The sequence below is a fragment of the Lineus longissimus genome, chromosome 15, assembly GCF_910592395.1.
Source record: "Lineus longissimus chromosome 15, tnLinLong1.2, whole genome shotgun sequence".
NCBI classification, from domain to species: Eukaryota; Metazoa; Nemertea; class Pilidiophora; order Heteronemertea; family Lineidae; genus Lineus; species Lineus longissimus.
In genome coordinates, this window is record NC_088322.1 from 6,195,408 (window position 1) to 6,223,322 (window position 27,915).

At 41.1% G+C, this 27,915-nt stretch overlaps 1 protein-coding gene across 2 annotated transcripts; it reads right to left on the minus strand.

Annotated features, from left to right (window-relative positions):
* Nucleotides 1–27,887, minus strand: LOC135499321 (uncharacterized). Of its 2 annotated transcripts, none has more exons than XM_064790057.1 (22): nt 27,659–27,887; nt 23,259–23,343; nt 21,579–21,691; nt 19,761–21,140; nt 18,649–18,771; nt 16,685–16,942; nt 16,085–16,212; nt 14,485–14,588; nt 13,764–13,920; nt 13,547–13,641; nt 12,614–12,745; nt 11,853–11,970; nt 11,323–11,393; nt 9,936–10,041; nt 9,017–9,091; nt 8,357–8,564; nt 7,949–8,148; nt 7,253–7,493; nt 6,420–6,633; nt 5,054–5,268; nt 3,766–3,974; nt 1–1,892 (listed from the first exon to the last, which is right to left on the minus strand). In XM_064790057.1, exons 3-22 carry the CDS (start codon nt 21,586–21,588, stop codon nt 1,641–1,643), a joined length of 4,296 nt encoding a protein of 1,431 aa, XP_064646127.1. In that variant the 5' UTR covers nt 21,589–21,691; nt 23,259–23,343; nt 27,659–27,887; the 3' UTR covers nt 1–1,640. The 2 variants fall into 2 exon arrangements, with proteins under 2 accessions (XP_064646127.1, XP_064646129.1); XM_064790059.1 differs by lacking the exon at nt 27,659–27,887 and adding an exon at nt 23,475–23,617.
* Nucleotides 27,888–27,915: the final 28 nt, after the last annotated feature.

The window sequence follows — 27,915 nt, forward strand, 5'->3', positions numbered from 1 at the left end:
TTTTAGTAGAAATAGTTTTAATTTCTTATCCTCATAAATTTATCAAATTTACATATACATATGTATCTGTACAATAATAAACACCTCATTTTCATACCAGTAGAACTTATTGTTGCAAAAATTGTTTTGCAACACTATCCACATGATAGCAATTTACAAGTATAAACAAATAATTGCACATAACAGTTATTAACCCACATTATCTTTTCACACTCATATAGCTTTATGCATAGAGTGAAAATCCTGGATATTTATGATCAGCACGCATGAATGAACACGTTACGAAACACTCATACTTTTCTACATGTTAGGGGAAAAATATAAACATAGACTTGTCTAAAACGTTAAAAATCTTTATCATGTATTGCACATTACTATTTTTATTTGAAATAAGACAGTCATAATGTCTCACAATCTATTTTGCAATTGAATAGCACCAAAACTTGTCTTGTTTTCATCCCACAACTGATTCAAAGGAGGATCGTAGGGTGAGTCGCTGCCAATCTACATAAACAGGCCAACATCTATGATGGTGGATCTGTCTGAATATTTTAAACATCAAATACACAGCACCTTTCATACCACATCATCATATGTGACCGGTCACAGCAAAACCAGAGCGACATGCGCCTGGTTTTGCTATGATGGGTCACATATATTATTCTCTGATGTTTACTCAGACATTCCTAAAGCCCATAGCAAACAAGAAATTCATATCCCAGGCAAAATGGCTATAATCTTAGGACATAAATAGGCCATTACAGCTCATCTTTGGCCAATGATAATGGCAGAGCCCCCGACAATACGTCTTCTTCTCTTGGAATCTTCCATTGTTTATGAATTTCCCTCTAAAATCCTCATTTTCTCAGAAACATCCGATAACAAGTTGCCCAACATGTTGTCGAATTGTTGTCATGTGTATACAGGGCAACATTTTTGTTGCCCGTGTGTGTTGCCGAGATGTTTCCGAAAATGTTACCGGAATAGTTGTCAGTGTGTACAGAGCTTAAAAACTAACATGGCATAATCTTTTTAAGTTTTTTCGAGTGACAATACAGTCAATATCATGTTCTAAACAACCATCCCAGTGGTCTTAATTAGCCTCAATATCAAACTGCAGCAGTAAAAGCCCTTTAAACCAGCTGAGGTCTAACTATACACATCGACACATAAATTGAACCAGGACATCATCAAATGACATCTACTTGGTATAATTCATTTGACAGTATATATACAAATATATACAATATAGTACATGTAAGTTGTAAATGCAGACATAATGGAACACAGAAATATTTGGCACAAAACCTGTTTGTATCAAGTAGTCACAAGAGCTTTTCCTGCAAAAGCCCATCAGCACTTGTGAGAAGCGTGGAAAGCCCCGATTTTAAAACTCGCAGTTTCATACTGTTGCTGGGCAGATTATACTCAAAACATCCGCAAATGCGCCAAAATTCAATTCTCACCCAGCTGAAAGGGGGATGGATGCTGGACTCTGTCGGTGCCTGCCTGCAAGGTTACTTTAACAATCTCCATAGAAACGTGTGTTCACACCCAATCTTAAGGAATGACCCCCAGGTCTTGGGGGCATAGATCACTACAGGCATGCATCTCAATAACCACCAACTGTCTGTCAATGTCTACTTGCCCTGTCGTGACTTGAGATCCTGAAACTTCTCGTTCAAAAGTTCGAAATTTATCGTCGACGCGCCACCACCGTTGACGCTCTGACCAGTGATGCTGCCCTCTATTGTTGGCATTGACGAAATACTCAGGCAAGGCTGGTGTTCGCGAGCTTTGACGATGAGGTTGATGATGTGACGACTGTTGTTCATCTCTTCGGGAAGTTTTCCGTCCAGTGTTCGACTGTTCAGATCAACATGTGGCAGCGACTGAAATACAAATCAGCCCTTAATAAGTATAAGTTACACAAGTAAGGTAGTGTGAAAAAATATTAGAACCCCACAAAGTTAGGATATTCCCTATACTCTGCCACCTTTAAAACCAGGCTGGCTCTCCTTAAGCTTTACCTAATGACTTTTGAATGTTGTGCACACCAATTTAGAGATTTTGAAGAAAGAAATTTAGAAAAAAATCCCTTCCGCTTCGTGACATATTAAGTATCAACATTTTGATACTTTGAAAGTTTCAAAACTTGGACAAAATTTTAATGATATATCAGGCTCTCATAAACTAAACAAAATGACCAGATGATATTCACGATAACTCATGATATTTTCAAAATGAGACAGTTGGTTTGTCATGATATTTTCAAATCGTAATATTTTCCCGATATTTTGTCCACATCTTTAAATCACTATCTTCAAATTAGTAAGGTAAGCCTGAGGTAAGCCTGTCGAAGCAAAGAAAAGAACAGAATGTTGCATAGAAGAGAGAAATATCCTTTGCGGGGTGTTCTAATATTGTGGCACACTAATGTAAGTCAGGGTTAATGATTTAGTCCTCATGGTGTGCTTTATGCTGGTTTAAAATGTTTCTGCATCCAAGGGGTTTTAGGGGGATGCTAAAGAGCAGCTATTTCAATGCAATCACCAAAGCTTCACACTACAATCTCCACTACTACCAAGACCCATGACCAAATGTCCTAGGGTCTGCCAATGCAACTAGTAGCAGTGATGCGTTCGCAAGAAGATCGGTTTTCAGCCTTCTGGATAAGTTGACGTGTTGCGAGGCTGGTCCATTCTTTGATATTGTCCATCCACGCTTCCTTGGTCTTTCTCGCCTTCATTCCTCCAGCAACACTGCCTTTTAAGGTAGCCTTTACAAGCAAGTCATGTCGGCATACATGTCCAAACCAGTTGAGCTTCCGTCTTCCACGTTGGCTAGGAGTGTCTAGTGTGTTCCATATGTTGCCTCCACCTCTTCTCGGAGAGACACATAGGGTCTTCTTTATAGGTAGGAGAGTCACCTAGTTTTTGCTGGCAATTTATCTAATTATCTAAAATGGACACAACGCTCTGTCTTAGCAGTTGTCATCCGACTTTCACAGCCGTAGAGGAAGATAAAGATGACAAGGGACTGATAGCTACACACAATTATGAAGAAATAACAAAATGGTTTGGAAGGATTCTTTCTCTTTGACAACAGTCCAGCATTCTAACGAGGACAGCACCTCCTGAAAGGTCGAGTTGCTCAGTCTACTCTTATTTTCCAGTCATGCCTGAGGATCTCCACAGGGTTTTTTCAAGGAAGGTACCCTTCATATATTCCAGACGTTTTGCCCGTGTGCAACACAAGGTAGGGTGGCCAGCAATTTAAGGTAGGATGGCCCTATAGATGAAAATCTTTGTTATCAAAAAGACGTCATTCTGACATCACCAAAAAATTATAACTCTCCGTGTGTGTGTTCACATATGACGCTCAGCACAGGATGATGTGATATTAATGTCACACGATCGTTGTCGGTTTCACTTGGATACGAGGAGTTTTTCTCACCTATCTTGTGACTTGTATGATATTTTAGAATAAAACTTGTATACGATTTGGTCACAATAGCAGCGGTACATCATCGGTTGAGCATCATTTTGTTATCGAGAGTAATATCAACAGGAGGGCGGTTTGTCGCAACTTTTCTTATTGAAAACCATGTTGAAGAAATGTGGATGATATTTACAATATTCTAGAGTAAGGTGGGGTGGCTGCTTCCAAAGTAAGGGGGTGAGCTGCCATGGTATGATGAGATGCACAGACAAATGGCCTTATAAAGAACACAGATTCCTGTAGTGCACAATTGATGATATTTACCGTTAACTTTTCCACACATTTTTTCCTCCCAAGTTTGCATGCCAAATGAAGTGGACTCAATCCCTCTGCATCCTGTATATCCACACACAAGTCGTCTGTCTCAACTAGCACCAACAGAATTCCAACATGGTCGCCAGTCTCGAGCGCACGGTGTAATGGCGTCCTGCCATCTCTTGGATTTACTGCACAAACATGGCTTATTACATTTGCTGAAATTTTAAAAGACCATGTTTGAGTGCCGATGTAGTTTTTGTTCAATACTCCCAAGTCAATTTGAATGAGAAGTAATGAAAAGGCCAGGGGCCATTGTGCTCACCGTATAGATATTTGGTGGTTAAGAATTCATGCTGGTTAGAAAACGTGCTATAGTATATAGCCAAATGGAAATTCAAACCATTAAACCTCTGTGACCTTGAAAAGTATGTCAAATCAAAAACCCGCAAGATTTGTAATGTGTCCATACTAGGAGTACCTATCATATAAATATCATCGACAACAAGTCCATAATATCATGAATATGCGAGATATTGCACTTTTTACCTTTTCAGTCTTGGCCTCCTGGTGGCCAAGTCAAGAATCCGAGCGGACTGAAATTCGGCATCAGAGGTTATCTGACCTAGGGAGTCATGTGTACCGAATTTCAAATTCATAGCTTTAGCGGTTAAGAAACGTGCCATAATTACACTCCAATGGCCAATTTATGCCATTTGACCTCGGTGACCTTGAAAATTAGGTCAAACCAAAAATCCCTATGATATGTGATGTATCCTTGCAAAGAGAACCTACCAAAAAAATGTTATCGAAAATAAGTCACTCATAAGAGAGATATCACTCTTTTTAGGTTTCCATTTTTGGCCCCTGGTGGCCAAGTCAAGAATCAGATCGGTCCGATATTCAGTGTCAGAGGTCACCTGACCTGGGGGGTTTCAAGTTCATAGCCCTGGCGGTTAAGAAATGTGCCACTGTGTTTGAAACAGGATACAGACAACGACGATGACGACAGACGCAGTGGTATCATATAGACTCCCCTACGGTGAGCAAAAAAGCCTATAGGCCAATAACTGAACCATAATGGTACGCAGTACTCACAAAATCAAATGCAGAACACAACCAAAATCGCTGAAATTTTGAAGGTGTTTTAATATTGTGGATTTCACAAATAAGAAATTACCAAATAATTTCAAAATGAAAAGAGTGAAAGTCTTTAAATTTGTTAAGAAATTTTCAAGATTCACAAAAATAAAGCACCCTGAAAGTTTGCCGGTTTACCATATCAACCTCAACTTACGTGTCATAAAGATACTGTTGCTTGGCTTTGATTTATAATTGAACAGATTCGAAGCGGAGAGGTCCACTGGCCGTGTCGGTTTTGAAGTGGAGAGGTCCTTTGGCCATGCAAGTGGCATGTCACAAACCGTCTGTACGTCATTGTCTTGTCTTGAACGCTGGTAAAAACCATGCGCCCCATAAGGATGTTGTTCGATGTGTCCTGTAGAAGCTAACCTAAAAGAGAAATAACACCCTCATTGACCCTGCTGTATGAAGGCTAAGGTGGCGACTGTCGGATTTCTCACACCAGTTTTCAACGCTACAAGATTCGGTCACGGCGCAAAACTTCTGTATACAAAGCTACAATTTTACATAAAGAATTTCTTTCTCGGTGCATTTGAACCCTTTTATTTGTTCTCGAGACGGAGCATGAAATTTTCACAGATGACAAATGATACGTGTAAAAACAAGAGGCCGGAGGGCCTGGTGCTCAGCTGAAATAAATGTGTCAATGTAAACAGCATAGGAAGTCTACAAGGTTTCATAAAATATGTACATATGCTACATATGTACCAAATTCAAGTCAATACCTCCAGTAGTTACCAAATCCAAAACCAACATCAGCTAATTTATGCTATTTGACCTCAATAACCTTGAAAAGTAGGTCAAATCACTTTTTGTATTTGTAGTTTTAGCCACCTGGTTGCAATAGTCGTACTTCCACCTATCAAATCCCCGTGTCTTTTGCGCTTACACCTATGAATTGTGGTGTCTAAATAGACCCGTGTGTCAAATCCCCGTGTGTATTAGCCCCATCGAGCTCGATGGGGCTAATCGGGGGCCAATTTAGACCCGTGTTCAACACGGGTTTTTTGATAGGTGGAATCTGAATAGACACGGCAATTGCAAGTTCTAAGATCCGGCGACAGATGGCGCGGTGTAGTTGCCTCGGTATTGCGCATGGGAAATTCCCCTCCAATGGGAAAGAAACACAGGAGAGCTCCCTACCTACAGCGCACATGTCGCCGGGGCTATTAACCATTATCTAACACAACTGATAGGTGTAAGTGCGCCCGGGTTTTTTGACACACGGCGAAGACACAGGTCTTGAAAAAACACGGGGTTTTATGATAGGTGGAACTACGACTAATATCAGGAATCGAACCGGACTGAATTTTGGTCTCCCAGGTGTCATTAGGGAACATATGCTCCAAGTTTCAAGTCGACAGCTCCAGCAGTTACAAAACGTGTCTTGCAAGAGAACGACGGCGGACATTGCATCATAAGACCTTGTGACGACATGGGATATAATATTGTTTGCGGTTTTTGGGCAACAGATATCACTGTTCATTCCATCTGAGGTTTTGATTGTAGATGACACTTACATCCAATTCTGTCCATCCTTTTTATCAATCCCGTGGCGTGGCCCTGACATCGGAGAAGGGATGCTCCGCCTTCGATTACCTTTTCGCACATTTCTGGTACTTGACACGTAGAAGTCACCAGATTCGGCAAAATCGGTATAAGTCACATCCGGTTCCATATCACTCATCCCCACGGTGCACTGGGATGCTCTTCGCTGTCTCTCTATCACGGACACTGAAATGCACATGGATTCTGATCAAAATCAAGGGAGTAATGTTAATAGAATAGGCATAAGCTCCTGGATAAAAATGTCGTTTTACATATGCAACTTTTCCTTTGCAACCGTGAGAAAAATACAACTTGTAGCAAACTTACCTTTGACATAATGAAACATTTTATTTGAGTTTGCTGCTATAGGTTTCATAGTTTGTTTGGGAAAGTATGCTATTTCTGGAGAAAAACTGGATGGCCAGATTTAGCTTTGTCCTAATTAGCCAAGTTAGCTTCTATGGGTTTTCTCTTAAGCTTGCACGTGTTCAGCAGACTTCTTATGTGGGGCAATTGTATGAGAAACTCCTAGAGAAAACAGAAACCTGCGTCTTCAAAGAATGCATATTGGTCACTTCAAAGCAATTTTACTGATCACATCATATTTCTCAGTGCCTCTTACTTGCACAGAGTGATGAGTTTAGTTGTACAGAGGAACCTCTCACAGTGGACACCTCTCTATTTAGGTCTCCTTCTCTATTAAGGACACTAGTTTTGGACCCAAATTAGTTGCTTCCATTAAGTTTGACCTCTCCAAACAGGATACCACTTTATCAAGGACAACACTTGTCCAACGTCAACTCACCTAATTCTTGAGGAGGTTCCTTCGATATTCTTGTCAAACTGACTGTGTTTACAAGATCCATGACCGTACCAGAGTCAGTATCGGATTCACCGTCCCCTAAGTCATCATCATAGTCACTCTCAACAACATTATGGATTGCCGACTCCAACAGAAACTTGACAACCTCTAAATAGGCGAATCGGCACGCTACCATGAGGGGAGTGTCGCAGTGTTTGTCACGTAAGTTGTGGTCAAATTTGGCCTGCAAAAAATAGCAACAATAGTTAATCTAGTTTCATCAGGAATAAACTCCAGATATTTAATCAATGTGTGAATGAAAAGCCCCGTAACTTTTCAAAGATGTGTTGTTGATTATTGGTTACAGGATGTTTCTTAAAGGGAGACTAAAGGCAGGAGCAGAGGGCCATCTTCAAGTGACTGGTATACACTGTAAGGGCCTTGGGTAATGTCAGACTCAGCACTAAATATATTCCTCGTACAAGCGTGAATCATTTCGACGTACTGTGAGATGTGAGTGACCCCTATTGGCAGCTTTGTGTAACTTTATCTTGCCTGCCTAGCTGCTGTCTATATTGTCCCTTTAAAACCTGAGAATCATTAGTGACATGACTATAGAAATCTCTCAATGAGCACTTCCGAATGATAGCATTTTTCTATCTCACAGTATCCCAAGTTTTCTAAGTTTTTCAACCCTACCTTGAATAGAGCGCGAAGCTCCTGGAGTTTTCGGTTATCACGGACTAACGCCATGATGTCTCGCGTATGTGCCTCCCTCTTAGTTTCAATCAGGACCTGAACCCCCTGGAAGTCCCTGCAGCAGAACAGACAACCAGATGGGTCCAGGAAGGCACACGCGGCACCGTTGTTGAGCAACATACGAACCATTTTACTATAACCTGAAAAATAGATACATACAATTAACACTTTCAGGCCCGGGTGCCTTTTTCCAACGCACAGCATCCTATCCAGGGGGAGTAATACCCTAGTCCCTTAATGCTATGGAAACCGGGATAAGCTCTGGCCGGATGAGATGTTCACGGCTCAGGCTATAGCCCAGCTGACTTTAACTTGAACTCTAGCTGCCCTCTCTTGCCCGACACACACCTTTCTCGGCAGCAACCTGCAGGGCTGTCTTCATCTCAGCATTTAACGCATTCACATCTAGAGGGCGCTGGCTTTTGCTCGTCGACTTGTTGGCAAATCGGCAGTTTTCAACAAAGTACTTGACAATGGCTGCGTGGCCTCTGAAACATGCCGCATGGAGGACCGTCATTTTCGTTGATGGATGCCGCCGGCTGACATCACCACCATGCTGAAAAAAGTCAGCAAGAACATTGATATAAGGAGCTTCTTGAATACAAAGTGGAACCTTCATTAGCGGACACCTGTCTAGGAAGGACACCCTGCTGCTAACAGCACAGTGATTTTGGCCCTGAATAAGTCTTCTATAGAATCGGACCTCTATAAACATGACACCTCCCTATTAGGCCAAAAAAAGTAAATCTTATGTTTCTGGTTTCATGGTCAACTGAAAATGGATGCGGTCACACGGGGTTTTTTTTCTGTGATAATTTGTATTACTTATAGTAAGCTAATTTGGTGATATCCAATATACTAACACAGATATATTTTTTGTACCAGTTCTTCATGTTTCTTATCAGTTTTGGTGAAATTCTATAACATTCTACTACAACAATTTTCAAATTCAATTCCAAATTTTCAAATTTTGAACAAACAGTGTAGCCTGTAAGCCTTTAAACATACCTGATGGAGAAGTGTCACCACGTCTGTGTGTCCATTATCAGCTGCTAGAAAAATAGGCCAATCACCCACGCCGCTCTGTGAACAACAGAAATAAATTATTGAGTTTGGCAAAAACTAAACCCCACGAAATGATGAACACGAAAGACTTAAAAGATGATATCTGACGAGAGGCATAGCATCAAAGATTTCAAATCGGGCATCCTCTAGCATTCAGTAAGGCTTTTATCACAATTCACATGCAAAGACGTCATCGAGGTTTTGCGAAAACTCGTGTCAAAATCAATTCTGACACAAATTGTGGCAGAAGATTATACCAAACCCTTGATCTTGTGGTTGAACACCATAAAACTGACTTCAGACTTGGCAAAACAACTTTGTTCAATTGTTTCTGTGCATTGTCAAGCGTGCCACCCAGCCGTGTGATATTTCCACTAAAAAAACACACTCGTTTGGTTTTCTTATCAAGTCGTTGAAAGACAATTTGAAAACTTCTGGTCGGGACTGGGAGAATAGGGGGTTGCTATCTAAAATTACAAGCGTCCAATAACTTTGGAAGCCTTAATATTATCGCCACCAAGTCGAATCAAAGATGGTCACTGGACTGATGAATGCTTGGAATTTTAGACAATTGGAAAACGACTCCCTTATCTTACACCAAAATGTCATGAAATGTTTGGGAAATGTGTCCATTTCATTTATGTCAATTGAAATTCATACTGATGACTTTAAACCTTACCTGGCGCTGTTTAAGATGACTTCTTTAAAGCAATGCTGGTGATGAGAACTTCTTGTTTATTTAAACAGATGTCTAAGCCGAGTTTAGATTTGCCAACAAGCCTGACTTCCCACAGTTTAACCCATCGCTCATTGCCAGAATGCCTATATCATGGTAGGGGGCGTTTAAAATTGTATGGCTTACCGTAGGATTGACAAAGTCACCCTCCTCTAGAACACAGAAAAGTTTTCCGGCATCACCTCGCAGGGCGCACTCGAAGAGGCCAGGGGTCACCAGCTCCGCCTGTCGTCTAAAAGAAGAAACACCATGTTGAAGAACTTCACAACCAAAGTATAAGCATAGGCAGTTGATTAAACTCTTGAATCCCAAAACTTAAAAATCCCAGGATCCAAGGGGGGTCACCTGGTTGCGAAATTGGGTCTGACTTTCACGATGTCTAGCACCCGCATACAACTGCCAAAGTCCGGTACCGAGGCGCCATCTACCCAGGCATGCTCTAACTGACCCTACTGTACATCAAACACGCTAAAACAAGCAATAAACTAGCGTCCCAGCTCAAGGGAATAAAAATATCACTGAGACCGACCTGTCAGTATTTTTCCTTAGCTGGCCACCTGCCGCTAGGGGCCAAACATGACAATTGGGGTCAAAGGTCAAATTGAGATAAAATTTGAATAAGCCAATGATGGGTCATAGTGAGGTAATCATGACAATTTATATATTCACGTCGCAACATGTTGATTTTACACTACGAAAGTTGTCATTTTTGCTTTTCTGCAGTTTGAAAAGGGATATTCTTTGACGGAAATTTAGTGTTTGGCATGACCACTAGGTGGCGCCACCACTAGACTGCATGACGTCACAGATAAGTTAAGGTCTAAGCTTTCCAAAAAAGTATAACACATCGTCGGCTCAGGCTTAACTACAGATCCATGCACTTGATTGGGAACAACGTTTACATAACGTAGTGTTGGCCGTCGTCATTACTGTAACGTGACGTGACGTCTTCGTAAACGTTGTTCCCAATCAAGTGCATGGATTTATAGTTGTATCTGAACTTTTGTCAAAATTGATTTTATTATCTTAAATTAATGCACATTCAAGGACATTTAATAACAACTTTAAACCGTACTTGTAGCTGTACCGAATGATGTGTAATACAGAAAAACACTCCTCAAAACAACTGCATTTCCATTGGGTCTTGAATCTTCGATTGTGTTTTTCTCGGAACAACCAAAATGTCAGATACAACTTTAGATTCATGCACCTGATTGGGAACAACGTTTACGAAGACGTCGCGTCATGTCACATTACAGTAATGTAAAGCCGTCAGAGTTACAATGCATCGTGACGTGACGACGGCCAACACTATGTAAATGTTGTTCTCAACCAAGTGCATGAATCTATAGTTAACCTTGAGCTGATGACATGCTAAAGTCTGAGAATGCCGTGGCCACTTTCTGCCTGATTTTTAGAGACAGAGCCTCTTAAACGCAGTGATCTGCAAAACCCAGAACTGGGAATGCAAGAGAATAATTTTGAGGGCGAGTAGTTTCAACCAATCCCTTACCTCTGCACAGCATGCTTGATGAGACTGCGTGCACCTTCAGTTGTACACAGCTTGAGCGCTTTGGCCAAACCCTGAAATTCAGAAGATGAGGAACCACAGTAAAAAGTAAGGGACGGAACACCCAAACACAATGGAGCGGACAATATGAACCCTGTATTCCTAAAAAGTTGTCTATTCACTGCACCTACTGGCTTTCCATCAGACTTAAAAACATCGGGAGTTGAAAATTCATTTTTTGGTATCCATAAAAGGTTGTTGTATTTTGTTTTAGTCCCACACTGTAGAGAAACCAAATACAGTAGAACCTCTCTATGAAGGACACCTTCGTGACTGACAAGAGCTGTCCTTAATAGAGAGGTGTCCTGATTAGAGAGGTCAAATTGAATGGAAATAACTAATTTGGGACCAAAACTAGTGTCCTTAATCGAGAGGTTGTCCTTATTAGAGAGGTGTCCGCTTAAAGAGAGGTTCTACTGTATCAGAAATAATTCGAAAGGATTCAACGTCTCTGCAATTTGTATTCTACTTACGGTCAAGGCACTTTGGTGCTGGAGGATAGTTGAGACCACTTTAAGGTGGTCGTATTTGACAGCATGATGGAGCGGAAGATCTTGATTGATGTCACAAATAGCTGGGTTGGCGTCATATCTGAAGCAAGAGAATTCTGGGTGTCTTTAAAGGGTGCCAGGTCAGTCGTAAACCACCTGTTGCAAAGTTAAAGGGTAACTCGTGTCAAATTTTCACCATATAATGTTTTAGCTGTTTTTGACAAATGACTACGTCACTTTCTCATAAATCGATAAGGTTTTCGAATCGAAGTGCACATTTTCTAGAAATTGATGGTTTAATCCCGCCCGGACGGCTCGCTTCGATGCTGTTTTCGTTGATGACGTCAGAACATGAACATTTTCGCGGTCGCGGTGGTTTACATTCAGTGATTTTATAATAAATCTAATCAAAATTGGAAAATTTGAGCTTTAAATTTGTGATCAACAATTCAAAACGGACGTATTTCCGCAAAGTTGTAAATCACATCATAGTATCACTTTAAGATGCCTAGTTAACAGAGTGCATGATGTCATGATGTCATGATATAAAAAAATAATCGCTAGAATAATAAAACAGATTCCATAGCTGGTGACCCTAATTGATGTGCTCTGATTGGCCAGAGTTTCATTGAGATGTGATAATGTAACTTATCATCATCATTAAATTCACTCCAAAATGGATGCCAGAACATCAGAAAATACACAAGATTTTAATTTCAGCAGGCATTCTATATTTCTCTCACTTGAGTAGTTCCCACACTGCTTCCACATGACCAACAATGGCTGCCATCGCCAGTGCCGTCCGTCCGTTCTTCTCGTGTTGAGCATCAACATGGCAGCCTTCTCTCTCAATCAGTACAAGAAGATTGTCAGCTCTGAAACCAGAAAAATGTCATCATCAGTTTTGTAAAACACAAAATAAAATTACACTTTCCAGTGTTGGGTTTGCTTCAGTTTTGTTCAATATTGGGTGATTTGTAAAATACGGTAGGAGGAAACCAGCGACTCCTGTTGCTACACCGTCGGAGAGAGTAACCTTCTCTATCACATAAAGATGTGCACTGACTGAGAGTCGAACTAGCTATCCTCGAACATCGGTCACACCGGTGTGCCACTCTGACAGCCCCGAATTATATATTTCATGAAACATTCCCGATATAAACCAAATCCTTACCCTATAACACCTGGAGGCGCCCGATGACGCCCGCATTGCCCGCCGCCGATCTCACTGGAGGTGCCCGATGACGCCCGAACACCCTAATTCAAATTTCGCGCGCTTAGCTACCGATCTCCTTCAGAGCGCCACCTATTATTAATCTATGGAATTTAAGTTTTCAAATGCCCGGATGAACAATGGTTTTTGCCGTAGAAGTTTTTGAGATATTTGACGATTAAGTTTTTATTTCTCTTCAAGCCAGTAAATTTAGGTTGGACATTTGAATTGCTGAAATGGTTCGTTAGTTTGATTCCGATTTGGATGTACCCTATCGAATAGGAAATTTCATCTTCTCTCAAATAAACGGGACTTATAATACATGATTTGCAAGTTCACCTTTGTCATTTTGTGAAAAACTGGACCCACCGCAAAAAATGTGCTTTCCATGTCGGGGCCTAGGGGAATAAGTATTTTCACTGGCAGTGGCTCTAGGTGTTATAGGGTTATAGGATAACCTCACCTGTTATGTTTAGCAGCTGTCATGATTAATGTGTCCCCGTTGCCGTTTGCCTGATACAAGTCCGTCACACGGATCTGAGAAGACGTCAGCGAGCCCTGAAATAGGTAAGCGCTTGGTCAAAAATGTCTGAAAATGACAAAACAAGATTCTTCATCATTGTTGCTTCATTGCAGCAAAACAAAGATAGTGCCCATCATGGCCACCAGGTGGTACTCACCGTTTGAGCGATCCCACTCAGACTCTGTATCCTCTGTTCCCGGTGTGCGACGATGACGTCGTGGGAATCGACAGCACTGTAATGTGCCGCAGTGTCATCAGGACGGTTCCCTTCTGAATCTTCCAAGTTGAAATCAGCACCTCGGCTGATTAGGCAGCTGAAAATGAAGAAAATACTGTTGATATTGGTAGTACAATAATATTTTCAAAAAATTCTCGAGGGACAGAGATGTGATTCGAACATTGCTGATGCATACCTGTCACCAGCAGTTTCGTGACCATATCGTTAATAATATTGTTCAAGTATTTTTCCTTGATAGCTCTAAAGTCAGAGCGGACAGAGGCCTATTATCGCCATTTAATCCCAACGTCGCATCAAATCATCACAAAATATGACATAAATGGTGACAATAGCTGTCTGTCATCTTTCTACGAAATGGACTTGGCTTCATGTCGGGTCATCCTGACTGTCGGTGGTTCAGAAATGACAAAACTTTATACGATACTAAATATCATCAAGTGCAATACAGTAGAACCTCTCTATTGAGGACACCCTCGGGACTGACAAGTGATGTCCTTAATAGAGAGGTGTCCTGATCAGAGAGATCAAATTGAATGGAAACAACCAATTTGGGACCAAACCTAAAGTCCTTAATTGAGAGGTTGTCCTTAATAGAGAGGTGTCCGCTAAGGGAGGTTCCACTGAACTTCCGTTTACTTACTTCACAACGTTGACATTGTTGTTCTTTGCAGCATAATGGAGAGCACATTCTCCTGTATTTGGGTTTGGCGCGTTCAGGTTGGCTCCAAGAATGCACAGCATCACCTTGAAAACAGAACAGAACGCTTAGAAATCCATGACAGTAGGATGAATCATGTGTACACAACTGGAAGATGGTGCAACGAACCCTTCAAGAAACGGAAATATCACCAAATTCTTGCACTCTTTTATATTTGCAATTGGCAAAGTTTCTGAAAAAAAATATTGTTTTCATTATTTTCATTTTGCGGCTTACAAAATTTCTTTTGGTTTTTATGATCAAAAACTATATTTTTGCAATTTCCATTTTTACGAATCTAGCTTATCCATGAATATAAAACATCAGCAAAATTTGGGCAGTTTACATTACAAATAAAGTGCTCGCAGTGCCAGTTTTTCTCGTTTTGTGTAATGAATGAACACTTTACATTCTAGAGGTAGATCTAGAGATGAAAAACAACCAGACAGTGTACATTCTAGAGGCAGATCTAGAGATAAAAAACAACCAGACAGTGTACATTCTAGTAGCAGATCTAGAGATGAAAAACAACCAGGCAGTGTACATTCTAGAAGCAGTTCTAGAGATGAAAAACAACCAGACAGTGTACATTCTAGAAGCAGATCTAGTGATGAAAAACAACCAGACAGTGTACATTCTAGAAGCAGATCTAGAGATGAAAAACAACCAGGCAGTGTACATTCTAGAAGCAGATCTAGAGATGAAAAACAACCAGACAGTGTACATTCTAGAAGCAGATCTAGAATTAAAAACAACCAGACAGTGTACATTCTAGAAGCAGATCTAGAGATGAAAAACAACCAGACAGTGTACATTCTAGAAGCAGATCTAGTGATGAAAAACAACCAGGCAGTGTACATTCCAGAAGCAGATCTAGAATGAAAAACAACCAGACAGTGTACATTCTAGAAGCAGATCTAGAGATAAAAACCAACCAGACAGTGTACATTCTAGAAGCAGATCTAGAGATGAAAAACAACCAGACAGTGTACATTCTAGAAGCAGATCTAGAGATGAAAAACAACCAGACAGTGTACATTCTAGAAGCAGATCTAGAGATGAAAAACAACCAGACAGTGTACATTCTAGAAGCAGATCTAGAGATGAAAAACAACCAGACAGTGTACATTCTAGAAGCAGATCTAGAGATGAAAAACAACCAGACAGTGTACATTCTAGAAGCAGATCTAGTGATGAAAAACAACCAGACAGTGTACATTCTAGAAGCAGATCTAGAGATGAAAAACAACCAGACAGTGTACATTCTAGAAGCAGATCTAGAGATGAAAAACAACCAGACAGTGTACATTCTAGAAGCAGATCTAGAGATGAAAAACAACCAGACAGTGTACATTCTAGAAGCAGATCTAGAGATGAAAAACAACCAGACAGTGTACATTCTAGAAGCAGATCTAGAGATGAAAAACAACCAGACAGTGTACATTCTAGAAGCAGATCTAGTGGTGAAAAACAACCAGACAGTGTACACACTATTGAAATCCTTTTGGTCAACACTTAGTGACACCTATAGGTAAACACTTACATCAACCATGACAACATTTTCTGACTCGGCTGCAATCATTAACGGTGTCTTTCCCTCCTGATTGTACTGCTCGATGCATGCGCCCTCTATCTTTACCAGTGACAACAACTGGGGCAGCTGAGTTAAACCTGGAAAGTGTTGAATAAAGTGTTGAATAAGAATTCTAAGACTGACACAAGTGCAATACAAAGCATGGCATATGCCCCCCCCCCCTCCCCCTTCCCATACTCTGTGCATCCAGGCCTAAAAATAGAGCAGTGCCAAAAAATAGTTGGATTACAGTTTCTCTTAAATTCCCCCTCCCCATAGGATGTCATGCAATATTGCTGACGTTAAAGGAAAACACTTTCAATAGTAACCCTATGTATGTATGTTATACAGTGTTGTTTAGCTCAGATGATTGGCTAACCATTCCCTCCGAGTACAGGCTAAAACACGGACTGGCGTTGTGTGGGCGGAACGAAGTAACTTCCCAAACGGCGAAATTACCATTGCGTACGCTGTCTCATCGATCGATGAGACCCAGTCCTGGAGTTGAAGACCACTCTTGCCAAAGGCCGAGACCCGTACCCAAAGGGTTAAAAGTTAAACAATACTCACCCTGTCTTGCTATTACATGGATGAGATAGTCACCGTGGCGATTAATCTCTTGGTTCACATCAAAGGCCAGACTCTGCAGCTTGTTCTGAAGTTCATCATAATCCTTTGATGATGTCGCCAACATGAATATCGTCTCCTTGTCGTGCATGCTCACTGGTTTTAGAGACTGGCACAGATTGGCAAATTTTCCGCCACGGAATTGTGGTGCCAGCTGACGGCGGAGCCTTGGATCAAAACACAACTGGCTGGCTGTTCTCCCTAGAACAGATATGTCATTGTATAAAAATTACAACTTTTTTCAAACGAAAAACTCGCAGTGTCAGAGGTAAAATATCTCGGCAGAGAATACGCCAATTCTTTACTGATCATTCTGCCTAGAATGTAACATATAATGACTACGTCACTTTGTCATAAATCGGTAAGGTTTTTGAATCGAAATGCACATTTTCTAGAAATTGACGGTTTAATCCCACCCGGACGGCTTGCTTCGATGCCGTTTTCGTTGATGACGTCATAACATGAACATTTTCGCGGTCGCGGTGCTTTACATTCAGCAATTTTAGAATAAATTTAATCAAAAATGGAAAATTTGAGCTTTACATTTGTGTACGTAAATGGTATCATTGGTCTAAAACATTTAAGGGGCCATCCATTTGGTACGTACACACTGAGGGGAGAGGGGGTTTGATACCAATGCCTACGGGGGAGGGGGGGTTGAAAACTAAAGTGAAATCATTGACGGTTGGGGAGTCATACAAATACACCAGTACACCAGTATACACCTTTCCAGAAATGGGGCGCTGAGTGTCCGAAATAGTGATGTCATAAGGGGAAACTAGGCCTTATGGTGGAGGGACAGAGGAGATAGTCATGGTTGACCAACACACTTGAATGCCTTTAATGACGGACAAGGGGGAAAAAGTTAGTTCCAATGCAAGCCACTAATTTCGGGAAGCATGTATAAGGGGTTGTTCATGCGAATGTGTATGTTAACCAGCAATAGTGGGTGGAGATGAAATAAGAATACAGCAAAAGGGGTTGGGGATTTGAGATTGATATACCCACTGAAAGGGGTGGGGTCTATTGAAAACTCACAGACACACGTAACTGAGGGTGGCCGCCCTGGAGTCCATAATCATTGTAGAGTTTTAACAAAATACTAAAACTACCTACCAAAATGTTTCAATATCAAAGAAAATGAATTCTACAAATAAACTCCAAGTCAAAGTTCTGCTGCTAATAAGCCATTCCCTACAAATTTGCATGGAGTTCTCCTGGCTGACAATATTCCGAATATGACCAGTATTCACGTGAAGCTTAAAACAATCTCACAAATCAACATGCTCTGTTGAACATTTAGGTCACTCAGTCAATGAATAATGTATTTTATTGACATACAGGTATGAATTGAGATCAAACTGTTTACTTTTCACTAGTGACCTCTATTGTTGTCTGTCGTGTCCACAGAACCAGGATATGACTATGAGCAGAAACAGCTCACTCACTGATACAGCTATGAGCAATGTTTGCAGTAGCAGTAGAGATATCATTGGAAAAGTGAGATGTTACCCTCCTTTGTTGTTCAGAGGAGATAAACCTATACTGTAGAACCTCTCCATTAAGGACACCCTCGGGACTGACAAGTGCTGTCCTTAATAGAGAGGTGTCCTGAATAGAGAGGTCAAATTGACTGGAAACAACCCATTTGCTCTCTATTAAGGACACCCTCGGGACTGACAAGTACTGTCCTTAATAGAGAGGTGTCCTGATTAGAGAGGTCAAATTGAATGGAAACAACCAATTTGGGACCAAACCTAGTGTCCTTAATTGAGAGGTGGTGCTGCGGTGGTGGGGAAGATGGTGGTTTTGCCAGATGCACGTGGCTGCACAATAATACCAAGAAGGCCCCGGTCTGGAACGTTTCGACGGCCCGGTAGTCAAGAGGTTAAGAAAGAGAGACTTACCATATTTATCAAGTATTTTCTGTGAGACACCCGCCGAGATGAGATATGACACAGCTTCATAGTTCCTGGCCAGACACGCCAAGTGCAGCAGACTGCAGCCATTCTCAAAGAGCTGATCAATACCTAGGGGAAAAAAGAGACGATAAGATATCTCATACCTCAAGCGAGATTGTGCGAATATGATTGGCTGAGACACGCTAAGTGACCGTGTGGAATTCGCAATGTTGCAAGCTCTAGCTGGTCGACAATTCACCATGTCTCCCGGCTGGGTTACAGTTGTGGAATCTTCAGCTTCGCCACCTCTCTGCTGCTCATGAACAACTTCTGTCTCGGCCCTGGGCCAAAGAAACTGCCAGGGGAAATATTCAAACAGAAACGACGGCATAACAAGACAAAGTCACACCGAAACCCTTGTTGTGCAAGCACTAAGGAACGTTTGACGTGGCGCCGCTGGCGATCACAGAAAGAATCAGAAAATGTGTAGCGTTTCATCTTTCACAACGTTCTCTTCTTTCCATTCTAAAACTTTTCAGTTAATTTAGTGATTAGTTTTTGCCAAACGGATTAACATTTCTGATTTTGAAGTGAACTTCCGATTTTTCAAGAATGCATACAGTTTGTACCAAAAAGTACGCCACACTTGCTGTTTCGACAGTAAGTATTATCCTAATTCAATAGAAGTGTCTTCTTAAAATAAACAACCAGAGTCATTGGTGTTTCAACCGAGGCATCTGGCCCATTTTGATCTTGGACATTAACACAACAAAACACCAAATTAAGCCGTTGCCAGTGGTCATTGCCAAATAATGTAATTTTTCATGTTTGGCCTAAATGTTCTCTTGAGGAAATATGTACTGTACAATTTATTTACCATCAAAAGTACAGAGGGGAGCTTTGTATAAACCCAAAAAATCCATTCTCCCAAATATTTATAAAATTGCCAACATAGGCTTATCTCAGAGTGTCCTTCCTGGTTGATATCAAAAGGTCTAAACCAACATGCATGGCAGGCGAGGCCGTATTACCTTGAAATTGTGCCCATTTGGAAGTTTTTGGCGATGGGTAATCGCCTAGATGGTATGGTAGGGGCAATACAACAAAATAGAACTTACTTATGATCCTGGAGTTGACAAGCGTCTCGAGAACACGGACAGGACCACATCGCACCACAAGTTTACAAATGTCCAGCACCGATCTCCTCAAAGAGGTTGCCTGATATGCCTCCACAAGTAAACTCTTCAGCGTGTTTTGGTCTGGCCAGAGAGATCCAAATTCCACAACATCGTCTCCGTGTTTGTAGGGGTTAAAGGTCAGGTGTGGCCGCCAGAATGTGTTACAGATGTCGTAACAGATGTCAGCATCTGATTTTCGATTTGCGATGAGACTGTGCGTAGAGGAACCATCACCTGACAAGCCTAAAGATGCATTTGTATCAACCCGGGCACGTCCCTCAGAAAGATAAGGTTTTTGGTTGAAGTTTGAAGATGGAGGCACCATCACAGAATAAGCTTTTTTCGGTTGACTTCGACTAAAGTGTGGCCTCATGACAAACGAATCTTCTTCAGTTCTCTTCAGAGTTACTTGGGACATGTTACCAGAACACGATGGACCCATTGTTGGGTTACAACCATGATTACCTCTGCCTGTTTGGCATGCTCCAATCTGTGACGATGCATAACCATGGTTACCTCTGCCCATTTTGGACGTTCCCCCGATAACAGAAGAAGCATATTCACTTCTAGCTGCAGTTGTTTGGGACACACCAATCTGTGAAGAGGCATAGCCAGGGTTGCCACGACCATTCATCAACGGAGCCAGATTTCCATATCTTTGAGGAGTCTGCGTGGAAGGGACATTCTGTGACGATATGTTGCCATTGCTCCAAGGCAATATGCTAGCTACGCTGCATGTTTGTGGAATTTGGGTAGTTGGCATAACCTGTGTAAACAGTTGGTCGCCAGTTGACGACCTGCCAGACTGTGGTATTTGCGTCGTCACAACAGACTCCAGCGCTGGCGACATTGGGCGCATCATATTTGGCATCTGCGATGACCGCACAGGATTTTGCGCAGCAGGAATAGAGACAAACTCAAGTTCTTTTTCCAAGTTTCGTACTTCATTATCTCTATCATGTCTTAACGATGGTATTTTATCTATCGTATTATGTCGTATCTTTTCCACGGTTGAATTCTTATTCCCCATTTGGACACGTATATCATAACATTCCCGATGTCTAGTCCTACGTCTCACTGGTTCCTCCTTGTTAAGATACGCACGGACACTTTCCAATTGACAGCTCCGTGTCAACAGGAAATTTATGCGTCGCTCCTCAGATGATGTTCGAATGACCAGGCTTCGAATTTGTCCGTTACGAGCGCGATAAGTTGTGCGCGGAGTTCGTGTGGGACTCTGGTATGGGTCAAGGTCAGAATCAGAAAAGATTCCTGAACTGTCTAAGGTGTCGAAGACTCGATCTGGTACGATTGGTACTTCTGAAAAGAGAAATTACAATTATTTACAAAACAGAATGCAGAGGGAATTATCTTTCTTCAGAGGACATGCAGCATTCATGTTCAACTGAGAAAAATTGGTGGTTATTGTTTGGTTGTTGCTTTGAAAATCCAGTCTGACACACATTATTCTTTTTAGGCCGGATCTATTTGGCAAGCTGCTCGCCGAACAGGCATCTTTTTTTGTCCTGTTTGGAGAGCCGCTTGCCAAACAGCACTAAAAAGCCACCCTGATCGGCCAGCCGGGCTTGCCAAACAGGTAAAAAATCTACCCTGTTTGGCGAGCTGGAGACTTTACTTTAATATTAATGAGTTCGGCTCTCCATTCAGGACAAGAAAAAGTCGCTGTTTGGTAAGCCGGGCTTGCCAAGTAGTCACTTCCTTCTTTTTAACGCCTCTAACTAGCCAGCAGTAACGTACCTATATCCATCTTGGCACTCAGTTCATATCGTCCGATGAATATGGATGGCCTGATTGGTCGGTTCGAGAGATTAAAGGTCACAACCTTGGGAGGAGGAATCTAGGTCATTTTGCTGGAAAGGAACAGGGAAGGATCGAGGTGAATTTATATCATGAAAGAGGGTAGGATGGTCGGATGAAGCACACAGGTATGAATTTTATTGCGACCGCCATGCCCATATTAGATTGTGGTTGCCCACAGGTTGGTAGCACACAGGTGGGCAATCAAACAGGCTCGGTGAATAAAGAGATGAAATGAACACCCATTCGTGTCCGCATTTTGAGGGTTCAATTCCACTGCAAACTGCCCAAAAAAATTGAGTGTTTTATTTCGGCTAATTTTGCAAATAACTGAGATATAACTGAGATTCACAAAAACAACAAGAGCAAAGCGAAACGTGGCATATGTTGGACCTAAGGATGGCAACCGTGGCAGGTATATGAATTGAACGAGGAACCTGCACAACAAAACCTGCCAATAGGGGGCCCTGCAGGCAAGTGGACCATGGTTGTAATGAGAAAGCCATTTCCCGGGTCAATGATTATTGAATATTTCATCCCTTAATTACTCTACATGGGAAAATAGCACCAAAAATGTTGTTTTATTGGTCCTTAATTCTATTTTGATGAGTTTTAGGCCTAGGGAGAAAATTAACAACACTTAATTTTAATGGAAAGTGCACTGGAAGTGTACCTTTTAGTACTGGTGCTGCCATCTGGATTTTTACTTCCGCAGGTTCCTCATTATAACAATGTGTTGTGACAGATGAAGTATTTATATAAAAACTGTGACTAAATGAGTCGTAATGACCAGTAAATAAAAATATTGGGTCATTCCCCTTTTTGGAATAAGCAGTTCACCAGGTTTTACAATAATGTACTTGTAGAAGATCAACTATGGAACTTTCATCAGGCACAGGTTTAAGGGGTCGGTGAAAGGGGGGTGGCGACCTGCTGCGTGTTCTCACTTCAAAAAACTTGATTCAATTACATTTTCCCAAACACGTGATTTCTAGTTCATAGCTCTAGCAGTTAAGAAATGTGCCACTGTTTTTGAAACAGGATACAGATGAAGAAGGACGACGATGACGGATGACAACAACGGCCCCACGGTATTGTATAGACTCCCCTATGGTGAGCCAAAAAAAGAGTGATACAAAGTCATACAAATAATTGTTCCAATAATTTATAAGTTGTCACTTTATTTCGATACTGGTATTTTGATACACTTTATCCATTAAACTGCTGCAACATATCATTCATGTCATTAGGTTATATTGTAGTGTAACCGTACTGTATGTATGCACTGTCTCTTCACACACTAGCAAAAGCAGTACATTCCTACAGACCATATCCCCTTTTAATATACTCCTCCTCTTTTTTGCTTCAATAGCTTTCTGCACTCAGTTTAAAGTTTTGATATTCCCCTTCTGAGATACGTGAAGCTGGAACCCCCTCCCCCACCCATATCAGATAATGTGACAGACTTGCCAAAACTCGCAGCAGAAATCCACCTTAAGCAAAGCTGCAGAATTGTACTCTCCTCACCAATGCAAGTTTGCTTAAAATAAGGTGCCAATAAACTTATTTGTAAATTGTAATTGTAATTATACAAACAATTAGGCACATTTGGCTACTTACTGAATTATCTTGCCTTGGCCCAATTACACAATTTTGTATTATGGTTCTTCTTCCTTGCCAATGCCATGTTCATGATTTATCATGCCTGAAATTATACAAAACCGTCTCATGAAAACAGCAGAAACTGTGACTGTGTGCCAGTTCACTGTGGAAGCAGTGACAAGATGGATTACTTAAAGATGTTAATCCTATTCCTAGGGTTTGAACCTCTGGTACCTGCTTGTTCCCTCTCCATCGAGTGAACGTAGCCACAGCTCCTGAAATCTTGGTTATTGATGCCCTGAATACCCGTGGAAGTTGTGATACCACAGTATATGACTATTATGAGTCGTGACCTCTATTTGCTCATTAGGATTAGAGTTATCGAATATGCAATTAAACGGTTGATCACGGGAATCCCAAAACTTATCTAACACAAATCACAAGAAATACAAATGTACATGTACTTCCGAGGTTGATCATGAGGCCTATCATACAGGTCAGGTCAGGACTGTTTCAATGTGCCTATCCAACCAACTGTCAACTTCTAATCTCCTTGGGTAATAAACTAGATGTGTATTATCCCCGATTTCTATAGTACAGTGAAACCTCCCTCAGCGGACACCTCTCTATTAAGGACCACCTCTCTATTAAGGACACTAGTTTTGGTCCCAAAATGGTGGTTTCGATTCAATTTCACCTCTCCATTTTTACTAGGAAGATCAAAGATTCAAATCGATCAAAATTTCACTTTCCCACCTGATCACAGGGTATTTTTAATGGTGGACAAAGGTTTTAAAGCTTCCTCAGGTTCTTTGTCCATGAACAAACACCTGACCACCAAGTGTCAACAAAGTGAATACCAAATCTTGATTATCAAAGTACTTCAAATTATGGGTCATTCATGATAGCCACTGATATGGCTCTGAAAATTTGTCCCAAAGCCAGGCTTTTTTTATTGTTTGGCTCAGCAAAATTCAACATTTGGAATAAAATTATCCTTTATTTTTTGTCCAAACGTGGATCCGCCGATGTAAGTTATCGTAAAGAGCAAAGAAAAAAAAAAGAAGTTATTTCTGTCCCTGCCTCCGATGCTTACAAAGCAATCAAAAGCACTATTGTGACCCACCACGGCAAAATGGTTCGCATGTCACACAAGATGAGCCTAAAATGACACCAGGACATAATGGAAGAAATTGATATACTCAGATTTCACAAAAGGCAGAAAATAGTGAAATGAACAACCGGTCCGTCTCAACCTGTCAAGCTCAAAGTGACATGCGACTCATTTTGCTGTGGTGTGTCCATTTGAACTTGGAGGAATTATACTCAAGTATAATTCCTCCAAGATTTGAAGTTGTCTCAAGCTACTTAATCATAGTTTTAAAGTTTTGACAAATATTTACTGAGTCTGAGTTATGAACTTGATTTCATCACTATCTAGTCTTCAGCAACATGTCGACATGGCTTATCTCATGCACACCTGCTTGCTACGGAGGATAATACTACTGCATCATCTTTAGAATGTTTTTGGCGGGAAGGAACTACATGTAGTGTCGTCTACTTTGACGTCCACCAAGTAAATGCATGTTCAATGTACAATTACTTCGTGGAGAACTATTTTGTCCAATTCAATCTGCCACACATGTGACCTCATTACCATTGTAGTTGATTTTTCAATATGGCAACAACGAATAGCATTAGAGCAACAATATGTAAATATCATTTCCAGGTAGACCCATGGAAGTTAGATTGGTAAATGGCAATATTATCAGATAAAATGCAGGCAAACTGACTCGGCCACAGCCTGAGAAAGCCAAGGATTTAACATGGTGAATTTGAGATTTTTTGTAAGGGCTGGACACAGGTGAGAGAACTGCTCAGGAGGAAGTGGAGGAAACTAAATAATTGAGGGCAGCAGGGCTGCACTTACAGAATAGGGGATAGGTCAAGGATTGCAACTATATGAGTGCAACAGCCTTTATACATTAGGTCCAGGATGTAGGGCTACTGTAACTCTCTCACTGCCAGGAAATCATTTCACAACCTTCATTGGCTTCAAATCATTCCTCACTATTACCCATAAGGCTGACGTTACATAGGCCTCATTCGTTCACTTCCCACATGTCACGTTCCAGCTTTACTTAACGTTCCTCGGTGAATGCACGGCCTTGTGGCATGCATTCAGTGAGGAACGAACGCATTAAGAGGAACGTGACATGTGGGAAGTGAACGAATGAGGCCTATGTAACGTCAGCCTAAGTAATGCCATCCCTCTCCATTATAAACACTAAATGTGGACATAAAGCATGTACTCATAACAAATTTACTGTTATGACTATGATCTAACATGATAATTGATCGAAATCCATAATTGATGATATCCATGAAATAACTATCAAAAACCCGGAAATAACATGGCCTGGGTTTCGAACAGATTTTAAATGCCTACACCGTTTGATATTTGTAATTGTAGTTGAATTTGAAAATGTCCACTTCTGTACATACTAAATACAAAATTCAGCATTGCTGTTGTGGAGAAAGGTATGTTAAAAATACTTTCAAAAGTTTCAGCGAATTTGTATGCATTATAACTGCCCTACAGCGCGGTGTCTAACCTGCATTTCTATTTTCCTTGACCACAAGTAATTACGGACCAGCATACCTTTAAGACTACAATCACCTGTTACTCTTGTCTTGTCTTATCTAAGGACAAATCGATGAACTTTCTAAACATAAAGAGGATTATGGCGACCACAGGCAACAATACGAATGTGCATCAATAAAAACAATGTTATACGGACTATGACCAACATTCTTATCACCACTGACATCAAATACCATATCCAGAAATATTTGGAGCTGTAGGTTTAAATGATAAGTGACACTGGGTCATTTGGGATGAAGTGGTTGACTGTTTTCGCAGCTTCAGAGAGTGTAGCAGGGAAAACAGTATGCGTCCAGTTTATAATTTTTAGCCGGATGATTAAAACCTGTGTGAACTACGTCAAGGATGACAATGCATCAATGTGAAGAAACGCAGGGAGGACAATCTTACAAATGCCTTTTTTATGATAAATAAAAATCATTGCAAAAAATGAAATCACAGAAATAAATATTTTCAAATGAAACTGCCAGGGGCCATTGCGCCCACCGTATAGATATTTGGTGGGTTATGAATTCATCCTGGTTAAGAAACATGCCACATGTAGAGTATATAGGTCAAACAAAAATCGGTATGACATGTGATGTATCCTCGCTTGGAGTACCTACCATAAACATACATCGAAAACAAGTCACTAATAAACGAGATATTGCACTTTTTACCTTTTTTAGTTTTGGCCTTCTGGTGGCCAAATCAAGAATGAGATCAGACCGTTCGGTGTCAAAGGTACTGGTCACATGACGTAGGGAGTCATGTGTACCAAATTTCAAGTTCATAGCTTTAGCGGTTTAGAAATGTGCCATTTATGGGGCAGCGGTAGCGCAGTGGAAGAGAGTCGGCCTCATGATCAGGAGGTCGTGGGTTTCGAATCCCGGCCGAGTCACTGCTTAGTTCCCCGACTGGTTGAGTTCAAGTGAGCACCTTCTGGGGTTGCTCCTTGAAACCCCCGATTGATTTCTGTGGAGACCGGGGTAATAATATGATATCCCCAAGCGCTTTGAGCGGCCAGTTGATGGTTGGATACTGCGCTATATAAGACTCGTATTATTTATTATTATTATTCATTTGTAGTTACACTCAAACGGCAAATTTACACCATTGACCTCTGTGGCCTTGAAAATTAGGTCAAATCAAAAACCCGTAGCATGTAATGTATCCTTGCTCGGAGAACCTACTTGTACCAAAAAATATCATCAAAAACAAGTCACTAATAAGCGAGATATTGCACTTTTTACCTTTTTTAGTTTTGGCCCCCTGGTGGCCAGGTCGAGAATCAGATATGAGATATAGGCTACACTACAGTAGATCTTCACGGTCAAACTCAATGAGTGAATGACGCCAGACAATGCCTCTCGAGCCATTGTCTGGCCTCTTTTACCATGAAGATCTATTGTAAAGATGGTTTGTTGGTCCTACCCTAGGTGGTACCGGCGAATCTGGCAATTAAGGGCCTATTGCCGGTGCTCCTGGCAGAGGTAGGCCTATAGATTTGACATCGGATTTGTGTCAGCTCGGACCTGTAGAGTGACTGTTAGACTCATGCCATGCCATCTCCTTGATGTGTGTTTCCTGGCATTCACAAATCGTCCACGCTCGCTGTGGAATTGGTTTGTGAAGTTTTTTCTGAGAGAAACTCCACAAAATAATTGATGCTCCCATTCACTGATTCAGTCAATCCGTCATTTCGCACTATCGAGTAAGCCCGTATGAATAGCCACCTTTGACGACGACGCAGACTGTCCAAAAAGTGACTTACCTTGTCCCAGCAAAGTTACATTTTACATTTTTAGAAGGAGGATTCTCCTGTCAACTTCTATGCATCTTTTCAAGAATGTATTGACATTGATTCAGGCAATTTTGCATAAGTTGGTGGCATGACCAAAACCAACAACATTCGTTTCGAGATTTTCGGAGTGTTGCCAAAAAATGAGGCTCCTTACAAAACCGATTTTAATCGTTTAATCGTTTAATCATTGATTTTAATCAGAACGGACTTATTTTAAAAATATCAAG